The 11,127-nt window shown below is 41.1% G+C and overlaps 1 protein-coding gene across 1 annotated transcript in view; it reads left to right on the forward strand.

Moving 5' to 3' along the window:
• Positions 1-4,843: 4,843 nt before the first annotated feature.
• Positions 4,844-11,127, forward strand: part of LOC120314260 — a 6,862-nt gene continuing 578 nt past the window's right edge. The window contains exons 1-2 of the mRNA XM_039357151.1: positions 4,844-5,412; positions 8,039-11,127. The exon at positions 8,039-11,127 is cut by the window's right edge and continues 578 nt beyond it. Of these exons, the coding sequence (XP_039213085.1) occupies positions 8,045-10,123 (2,079 nt within the window). The 5' untranslated portion in view covers positions 4,844-5,412; positions 8,039-8,044 and the 3' untranslated portion in view covers positions 10,124-11,127. The remainder of the gene's footprint in view (positions 5,413-8,038) is intronic.

The raw sequence follows: 11,127 nt of genomic DNA on the forward strand, positions 1-11,127 counted from the left end.
AGGGGGAATATTTCATTTTTAGCATTTTTGACTTATGACCACAATGGAGCCCAAAATTTCCAAGACAGTTGTTAAGTGAGCTGTGCCTCATGACCTTTTTTGCCACAGTTGTTAAATGAATCCCTGCAGTTGTTCAGCAAATTATGTGGTTGTTAAACAAATTTGGCTTCCCCCATTGAGTCTGCTTGTTGGAAGACAGCTAGGAAGGTCACAAATGGGGATCACAGGATCACAGGATTCTGCAACTGTCCTAAATCTCTGCTGGTTGTCAAGCACCCAAATTCTGATCACATGATCACAGGGATGCTGTAATATGAGTACAGGTTGTATGTTAATACAGGTAGTCCTCATCTTATGACCACAGTTGAGGCCAAAATTTCTGTTGTCAAGGAAGAGTTGTTAAGTAAATTTTGCCCCATTTTACGACCTTTCTTACCACAGTTGTTAAGCAAATCACTACAGTTATTAAGTTAGTAAGAGGGTTGTAAAGTGCATCTGGCTTTCCCATTGACTTTGCATATCAGAAGGCCACCAAAGAGGGTCAAATGACTCCAGGACTCTGCAACCATCATAAATACATACCAGTTACCAATTTTGATCATGTGATCGTGGGGATGCTGCAACCGTCATCAGTCACTTTTTTCAGTGTAACTTTGTAAGTTTGAACAATCGCTCAATGAATGGCTCTAAGTCGAGGACTACCTGTAAGTTCAATGGTGTCATCCATCAGATGAAGGAACTCCCCAGAAATTAAAGTGGACCACTTCAAGAATGCGGATTCTATTTTTGTGCAGTGATACACCACAGGACATCGCTTGGTCGATCAACAGCGAGACACTGGTGAAGCAGGCATAGCAGCGCCTACATTTTCTGTGTTGCATGAGAAAAGTACATATTCTTTCTCCTGTTCTTACCACTTTTTATAGAGGGATGATTGAGGGCATCCTGTCTTATTACATTACGGTCTGGTTTGGAACCACCACTGCTTCAGACAGGAAGGCGGTGCAGAGAGTGGTGAGGATGGCAGAAAGATTATTGGCAGTTCACTTCCTTCTATTTGGGACATAGCATACAAGTGTTGCTTGAGCAGGGTCTGCAGGATTGTCTGGAACTCCACACATCCTCTTTATGACCTGTTTTCCTTTTTACCTTCTGGGAGGAGGCTCCGTGGTATCTGAAGCAGAACATCCAGATTCAGTCATAGTTTTCTTCCATACAGTATCAACTTTGTGAATGCTCAAGCTTCCTCTTTCCACTATGTGTTCAAGATGTACAGTGATTAATATTTATAAGTATTTATAGGTAAATGTGTAGATATATACATATGTACTGTATTTGTTTTCTGAGGTTTTCACGGGTGTTTGTATGTAGGTCTTTGGTTATTTGGGTTTTCTCCCGCATCAAATTGGAAGTGTCTTGGCAACGTTTCGACGAAGTCTCATTCGTCATCTTCAGGCTGGTGTTTTCAGCTTCATGCTTCTAGAAGCACGAAGCCGAAAACACCAGCCTGAAGATGACGAATGAGACTTCGTCGAAACATCGCCAAGACACTTCCAATTTGCCGTGGGAGAAAACCCGAAAAACCAAAGACCTATATATGTACTGTATGTATATAGTATGTCTATGTGTGTCTTATGTATGTGTACACTTTTGAGAGCAGGCAACAGAGTTTCATTTTTAATGTGTGCCAGTGTACCCATAGTAAAAAGAGGACAATAAGCATTATCTTATCTTATTTTATTTCCTCTATGGGTCCACAAGTGAATGGAAAACTCAGCACATGAACAAATAATGTGCAGTTGACTTAGGGGGCCATTGAAAGAAATTGCAAAGATCAAGCAATGTCTACATGCACACACATGAAAACACACACACTGGCTTTGGCATCAATTATCCTAACCATGTCTTTGTGTAAATATACTTCAGATATTCCTAGCAGTGGGAGCAGCCAATTCTGAGCTAAGGATAAAGCTTTTTCTTTTCTTTTCTGCTGAGACAGAACTGAAGTCACACCTTTTACAAGAAATGCAGGCATTCAGAGTTGCCAGAGTTGATATAAAATATTTTTACCCAGTGTATATTAATCACACCTTTAGCAATATATGGTTGGTCTTATTGTGCATGTGTCGGATGGAGACCGTTGCATTATTTTTGGTACCTCGGTTTTCCCATGAGTTGGTACTGCCGGATCCTAATCTTACTTATGAATATGATCATGATTTATCACTTGTTGCTTTTATGTACACTGTGAGCTTATGCACCAAAGGTAAATTCCTTGTGTGTCCAGTCACACATGGCCAAATAAAGTATTTCTATTATTCTATTCTATTCTATTCTATTCTATTCTATTCTATTCTATTCTATTCTATTCTATTCTATTCTATTCTATTCTATTCTATTCTAGCCTAGCCTAGCCTAGCCTAGCCTAGCCTAGCCTAGCCTAGCCTAATTCTGTGTTGCCTGATCCTATTCTTACTTTTGTTAGACACAAAAATAGTCACAAATTGAAATCCACTCTGAGTTACAAATAGAAAAGAAGTTTATTAGACTTTACAATAAAGTCTAAAAAAATAACGGTTTGCAAAGAGTGGTGGATTCAGGAAGGCAATGCAATGTAGCCAAGCACTGAACCACACCCCAAATTCCAAAATCACATATTATTATACATCCTATCGTGACGCCCCATTCCCTCCCCCATGGCCCCATTGGCTTAGGCTTTGGAGGTTACAATCTATCAGAAGCACCTAAACAGAATACATTATACTAATAAGCTCCCTCCCCTACTATCCCATATCCATTCTAGAGGAGAGATGTCTCCCATCTTCTACACCTGTTAGATCCAGTAGGGGTACCAGGCACCAAAAGGTACTTAAAAACAATTCCCAGATGGTGACTCACACTGGGCCCCATGGTAACTCCTGTTCTCCCCCCTTCGTCCACCTGAGGCTTGTATGTTCCCTATATACTCAAAGCATCTACTCAGGCAATTGATTATACAATGATAATTATAAAATATAAAATATGATTACATGATAATATATATTATTTTTAAATTTCCCCCACACTTTGACATAAAGTCAGCATCCCTTCTGGGAAAATTTGCTTGTAGCCTTCGGGAGCCACATGATATACCCTAGTCAGCGCTATGTTTTTGTTTTTTTTTCATGAATACAACTCTCATTCCAGATGGTCCTCATTACTGGGAATCCTTGACTTACAACATTTTATTTAGTGTCTGTTCAAAGTTACACCAGCCCTGAAAAAAGTGACACGATCATTTTTCACACTTACAACCCTTGCAGTAACCCCATAGTTACGTGATCAATATTTGGATGCTTGGCAAATGATTCACATTTATGATGGTTGCAAAATCCCAGTGTCATGTGATCCCCTTTTGCAAACTTTTGACAAGCAAAGTCAATGTGAGGAAGCCAGAGTCACTTAACTGGGTTACTAAATTAACAATTGCAGTGATTCCCTTAATGACTCTGGCAAGAAAGGTAGTGAAATGGTGCAAAATTTACTTAACAACTGTCTTATTGGCAACAGAAATTTTGGGCTCAATTGTGGTCGTAACTCGAGGTGTGCCTGTATTTATATACAGTATATACTCTGTGGGAAGAATCCAGAGAAAGAAATATTTAGGGGAATATTAAAAAGGCAAAATATATTTCCCCAAAAGAATGGTGGAGAAGATCTTTAAAAAGGCAGAAACTTCTCTCCCCCCCCCCACTCCCAGCCAGGGAACTCAGCAAAAGCCAGCTTTTAGAAATGCAAATGTAATAATTCTTTCAGAAAAGTTGCCGCCTTCCATCTAGAACAGTGGTTCTCAACCATTCTAATGCCGCGACCCCATAATACAGTTCCCCATGTTGTGGTGACCCCCAACCACTTATACATCACCGGGTGCCAGGGGCGTGGCCAAAGAAAAGGGGGAAAAAATGGCGGACAGCCTTGTTTGGCGACCCCCGTGAAATGGTCGTTCGACCCCAAATGGGGTCCCGACCCACAGGTTGAGAACCACTGATCTAGAAACTGAAGAGATTAGGAAGACAAAGACCCCTAAAATCTACATACCCCACTCTAAAACAGGACATAATAGGATTAACCCACCAATACCAAAAGGGCACACTCAGGCGGAGGTCAAAGTACATGACACAGGAAATACAAACCCTCAAACAGGAACAGGAAACAACCTCAAGAGACCCCAGAAGGTATAAAAGCCCACCATTCTGCTCCATGTGGTCACTTTTTTCCAGAGTCATCTTTCTTTCTGGCTCTCCTCTTCAATAAATTACAACCTTCTTTCTAAAACAGTTGCCATGTCATAATCATTTCCTTAGTAAAGAACCTTGCATTTGTCTCCAACAGATCTTCCTTCCTTCCTTCCTTCCTTCCTTCCTTCCTTCCTTCCTTCCTTCCTTCCTTTCTTCCTTCTTTTCTTTTTCTTTCTTTCTCTTCCTTCCTTCCTTCCTTCTCTCTTTCTTTTTCTTTTCCTTCCTTTTCTTTTCTTTCCTTTTTCTCCCCATCTGAGTAAACAACTCTGGGTGGCTCACAATTTAAAAACATATATTACAATTAAAATCTTCAAAACATTTTAAAACAGTAAAAACCATTAAAACAATTCAAAACATTAAAACATCTTTATGCTATTCTGCCTTTTCTCCTACCCTCTCAGGTTGGTTTTGAATATGGAATCTGCTTTAGAATTTTACCCATCCAGTTGTGTATCATCTGCAAACTTACAGAATTCATCATTTCCCCCCCCCCAAGTCATTTAAAAAATAATAATAAAGGTAGAGGACAGAGGGCTGAATCTAGTAGCATTCCACCTAATCTCTCTTTCCAATTTGATGAGAAAAAATTGCCATTCGCGTAGCTAAACTGGAATTGAAAAAAGTGCAGGAAATTAACTTGATCCCTGCCAGAAATGGAGGTGAAACATTCAGAGATCAAGAAGAGAAGAGAAGAGAAGAAAAAAAGAAAGAAAGAAAGAAAGAAAGAAAGAAAGAAAGAAAGAAAGAAAGAAAGAAAGAAAGAAAGAAAGGACTCCCCATTCAGAGGTCCAGAGGGTATTTATAAAACCAGAAACTGTTTTGATTTGCAATGCCCCATTTTAAGAGAGGCAGCAGAGTTTCCACAGGTGGCCTCTGGAAGTTCCCTGAAGCATCCAGGGGAGGATTTAGAGTTAAGGCCCTGGGTACAAAAGCCGCCTTTTACAACTTGGGCTGATTTCCGAACACGCCTGATTTCCAGGAATCAGTGCAAAGCAGAAACTGAAACTAAACAGGCTGCATAAAAAGCACTCGCATCCGCTCGAGCTTCACAAAAGCATCGAAACCCCTCGCAGAGCGAATATAGCCGGTTTTGGCTCCTCTCCAGTCTGAACTTCAAAGACAAACAAGTTCCGACGTGAGTCTCTCTCTCTCTCTCTCTCTCTCTCTCTCTCGGGGGAGGGGGTATTTCTTATGGTGGTTCTCACGGCGTCTTTTACCAACAGGTGAGCCTCCAGAGGGTCGTGTCCTTAAGGGAGCATAAAACTTTCTCCCGCAGGGGGTGGAAAACACAGAGTATGGGGGGGGGGAGCCAGAGATAGGCTGATTTTCTGGTTATGGACAGTGAACTGAATGAAAGCCCAATGAGAGGATGGAGACAGATTCTGCAGTGGAGGTTGGGGGTGTCCTCATATGAAATGGGGGAAGAGCAGGGAAGCCAGGATTTGGCCGAAGTCTGAAAATTATGCGTCACTGTGCTCCACTAAGAGGTGCCAATAGCTGAAAAGAGTCGTGCAAAGCTGGGAGCAAGGAGGCTGAGGAAACAACCGTGTGTTCCTTTAGGATTTGGAAGCAGATTATGGCGAGGATGTAATTTAAGCTTGTTTCTCTTCTCCGTTCCTGAGTTCACGGAAGGAGGTGGCTGTAAAGTGGCTTTTTCCTTAAATCCCACCTGTTGGTGAAATCTAATTGTACTTTAACTCTTAATACATTCCTGGGTGTCAAAGGAATCTCTTGAATCTGGCTTGAATCAAAGTCCTAGGGAAATGAAAGATGAAGTCAGAATAAGCAAAACAAAATATGCATTCAATTTTCAGTTATTTATTAAATGGATAAGTCATGTTACATTTAACGATGTGAATCTGGCTTGAATCAAAGTCAGAGGGAAATGAAAGACCGGAAGAAGCAAGACAGGTCCTTCATTATTTATCTCCCTTTATGCATTCAACTAAACTATCAATTTATTAAATGTATAAGTCAAGTTCCTGTTTGGGAGGGAGAGACTTACATTGAAAGAAGTGAACGTGTTTCCAGTTAAAACATTGGAAAGCTTGAATTTGACTACGAAGATACATTGAGGTACAGGTAGTTCTTGAAATACAACAATAAATTTCCATCGCTAAGTAAGATAGTTATTAAGTGAGTTTGGCAGCATTTTATGATTTTTCTTGCCAAAGTTATGTGAATCACTGAAGTTGTTAAGTTAGTAACACGGTTGTTAAATGAATCTAGCTTTGCCATTGATTTTGCTTATCAGGAGGCCACAACAGACCTGACCCCATGACACTGCAACTGCCACGAATAGGATTCAGTTGCCAAGTGTCCGAATTTTGGTTACGTGACCAGGGATGTTGTGTCCGGAGCCTGCAAAAGCAGGCTCGGGATGTTGCATTCCCCCGGGCATTCCAAAAGCTGCCCAGGACCAGACAGAGCAGTGCCAGCCTTGTGCGCATACATTGTCCGGGTTTCTGGCCATATAAAAAAGGCCTGCGTGCCTGTTTTTTGATCGGTTGTAGAAAAGAGGAAAATAAAGTGTTTGTTCAGCATCGCCATGTGTCTTCATCATTCGCCTGCGAACGAAGTATATAACAAGGGGGATGCTGCAATGGTTGTTCAATGTGAAAAACTGTCATGGGTCACTTTTTTCAGTGCTATTGTAAGTTTGAATGGTCACTAAATGAATGGTTGTAGGTGATAAGTTGTGGACTATCTGTATTGTGGTTTTACTGTGGCACTAAATGGGATTGTGTAATTAGTTGAAGAATGAATGTATTTGAGACTTCAAAATTTGGTTAAACAGAATTTGCCAGCTTTCAATCTTTGAACAGATTTTGTATTGCCAGAAAGGCAAGATCAGGTAACAGGTCTCCATACAAACTTGGTTTGATTTCTTGTTCAAACATTGACTCTAATAATTTGTGTAACTATGATTTTGCTGATTTTGGCATACTAAGCAAGTAGAAAATATTATTGGAACGTTGTTCTGCATTTTTTTTCTTTTAGCTTTATTGTTTAGGTTTTTTAATCATATAGCTGTTTTCAGTTATTTAGATTGAAGTATAAAAATGTATTCATTTTTATTGCTGGCACTGGTTAAACAACATTTAAAGACTTAATAAACAACATTTAATTAATATTAATTAAATTAATATTTAAAAAATTCTGTCCAGATATGTTGGATGTTAATTCTGTAAATCCCCATTGAATGTGGCCGTTGGGTTGGCTTTGGAGGTTATAGGAGCTAAAATTCAACATTTCTGATAGAAGCAAGCTAAGTACATGTGAAACAAAGGTTCAGAAGTGAATTTCTAAATCTAATTTATGAAAATGCAGCAAGTCAGGCAAATTTTGCATTGTAGGAGATGACCAGACTGAGCCCGAGGGAGGGGTCAAGCACATCATCAGTCTCGAGTCCCTTTGCGCTCACAAGAGATCTAAGGCCAGCGCACCTTGAATTCCGTTGACCCTTATCGACCACCAATCTGCCTTTAACCGTTAGCACTTCAGATTCTTGTAGAGAGTGCTAACATGCAATAAACCTGTATTCATTTCAACCGCCTCAGCTCCTGATTTCCTGTGCTTGGCATGCATATTTCTTAAAAGGAAATTAGCGCCAGTAAAAAAACGTTATGACTGTGTTATCCTGGACGTGGCAAAGTCTTCTAGAACTCCTGAGTTCACTGGGTTCTTTTCCAATCGAGGTATTCCAGAGACTACAGTTTTGACTGTTCAACCTTTCTTCTTCTTCTTTTTGTTTTATCCAGGCCGAAATGGCTGTCCAGCCCAAAGGTGCGCTTGCTACGAGAGCCGTGATGAACATTAGCAAAGCAGAGGAAGTCCGAAAGGAGACAGAACTGATGATGAAGCCCTACGCAAATTGGGAGGAGTATCTGATGCCTGGGCCCATTTCCATCGCCCTCTTAGGGGAGCTGGCTTGCATTGCTGCAGGACAAGGAGACTTTGCCATCAATCTTGCCCCACCCGAGGGAGGCTACAAATATATGAGGTATCCGGACTCTTTCCGGGCCTCCCTGATGCAGGTGAGCAACAGTGGGTGGCACGCCTTCAGCATAGCCCACAAGAATATGGATGGTATCCGGCTCCTTTCTATGAGCGTCCCTGAGCAAATCAAGATGGTCATGAAGACCTTATTCCAGAATGACCTTACCTTGATAGATGCCTTGCTCCCTGGACAGCTATCCAGCCTGAAATCAATTGCAAATGAATGTTCCTCTTTGGCTAAGGCAGTTGACAATAAGTTCTATGATGTCATCTGTCTGACTGAGGAACTCCTGGAAGTGTGTATGAGTTCCAAATCACAGTATGAACAAGGACTGACGCAAACCAAACAAGCCTTGGAAGACCTGAAGCAAAGAAAAGCAGCAGCTGAAGAAACCAAGGCCAAAGCAGAGGAATACTACAAGGAAGTAAAGAACAGAGTGACTGATACGTTTGACGATTATAGAAAAGCGATAGATAGCATTCCTACCGGCTGGAGTAGTGTAATTCTGGATTTCACTTCAACTGTAAGAGAAACCTTGACGGTGCCCATTACCTGCCTGACATCCTTGGTCAGCTCTAACAGAAATCAATTGCTTTCTCCAATCGACAGCAGAAGTGAGGAAGAGTTTGAAAGTAGGGATGACTTTATAGCCATGAACAACATCTCTGCCCTGTCAGGTCAAATGGTGGCATTGGTGGACGGTCTTAAAAACGTGGTGGATGATGAAGGTAATATTGACATGGATGTCCTCTACAATAAAAAAAACAATGAAATCAAAACCACATGGATCAAAAAGACATCCCAGCAACTGTTAGAGAAAATAAAAAAAGAAAGAAACTGCAGCCTGAAAAATGTGGCAGTGAAAATATGTAACGATATCATCAAGATTTCCAATATGTTAACTGAAAGAGCAGTATCAGGGAACATAAACCAGAAAAAACTGATAAAGAAAATGAACACCCTCTCGATTGATATTGAGGTTTTCGACAGCAGAAGCAAATTCTGCAGCCGCACATCCCCTTTTGGTCCCATGGCACCAAATATGGCCAAATCCCAGAGAAATGTCCAAGAAGACTCATCGTTGTCATCAGCGATGAAAAACAGCCTTTTGAAAACCGAGCAAACGAAAGAAATACTGAAGATGAGTCAAGAAGAATACCAGAAAAGCTTTGACAACTTAAAGCAACAGAATAAGGATTTGCAGGATGTGCTCAGTGAAATGAGGAAATGTGAAATAAAGGAGATTGATTTTGAAAAAGCCCAAAAGATGCTGATCACAGGCCTGGACGCCATGGGAAGAGTGAAGGAGCAGTGGGAGAAAATGGTGCGTTTCTTCCAGATGATCTCGAATCTCATTGATTCCTGTCTCAATAAGCGCCTGACGGAATTTGTGAAATCGGCCGAAGATCTTCCCCAAATTCCAAATTATTCTCACCAAGACTTTATCATAGATATGATCTATAAACAGGCCTTCAATGCGTCCAACATAGCTCATTTGGTGCACATGATATCCGAGACCTACACAGACGTGTCTTCAAAATACCTGATGGATAATGTGGGCAGCCTGAGCAGGCTTATTTCTATGGACCCTTCTAATCCCCAATTCCAGATGGAGCGGAACAAACTAAATGACGGCTGTGACAATGCCCAAAAAGCGATAGAGGACTTGGTCATTAAGCAAAAGAAAGAATTTGAAAATAACATCCATGCCAGAGTGGCCAAAATCAATTCTGAGCTGAAGGCTGTCATGCCAGAAGTGCCGGAAGCTGAGAGGAAAGCGATCGAACAGAATGTGCACAAAGGAATGAGGGAAATCACCGAGGATGAAGCTGATCAATTCATGTAGAAATCTCTTTCAAACTATGAGGGAAATGGAGGCAGTCTAGGCCAGGGGTAGGCACCTTTGGCTCTTTTATGACTCGTGAACTTCAACTCCCAGAATTCGTGAGCCAGCATAGCTGGCTCAGGAATTCTGGGAGTTGAAGTCCACGAGTCATAAAAGAGCCAAGGTTGCCTACCCCTGGTCTAGGCTCTTCTGTATTATTGCAGTCTGTTCTGTCTGGAACAGAATAAGATCCTTTCAAAAATCATCTTGGCTGATCATTTCTGAGGTAGGGCTCATGTTGGCTCCTACTAAATATTTCTATTTTTGTTTCTCCTTTAGTGCACCAGTTACCTCTTTTCCACTTCGATCAATTTTTATGGACTAATACCTCTCCCTCTGTCTGCTGATCTGCTTACTGGTTTGTCTGCCCTACCACTCCTCTCTTTTTGGGCTGTTTCTGGTGGAGGAAAAGCTGAAGTGTGTTTCGTGTGCTTCTCTTTTTACCATACTTTGTATCTCTAGGATAGAGAAAGGGGTTGGGATATGTACTGTATGTAGCTTGAGTTCAATATTAAAAATGTGATGTCCAATTTCATTCATTGCTGTTAATTCTATTGTCACTACAGGCTTCCTTCATTTTTGGAGTGATGGTACAATCAAGTCTCTCTCTCTCTCTCTCTCTCTCTCTCTCTCTCTCTCTCTCTCTCTCTCTCTCTCTTTCATATATCCATGCACACACATTAATTGGGGGATGAATACAATGTCTACATTTTTTTCCTGGGGTTAGCAATTTTAGGTCTGTATTTCTTTGGAGATGCTTATCAATTAACAGAATAACAGAGGGACCATAGAGGTCTTCTAGTCCAACCCCCTGCTGGATCCAACAGCCTGATCTATCATCTCTTAGAGATATGGGTGCTTGGATTACTCTGCTCACTGAAATATAGGTAATAGATTCTCAGTTTTCCCGGCTTCTTGAGTCCTTCTAACACCTTTTCATATCACTTTGGTACAGCTCAAGAACG

This window comes from Crotalus tigris, unplaced genomic scaffold (assembly GCF_016545835.1).
Source record: "Crotalus tigris isolate CLP2741 ecotype Arizona unplaced genomic scaffold, ASM1654583v1 scf7180000018867.1602434, whole genome shotgun sequence".
NCBI classification, from domain to species: domain Eukaryota; kingdom Metazoa; phylum Chordata; class Lepidosauria; order Squamata; family Viperidae; genus Crotalus; species Crotalus tigris.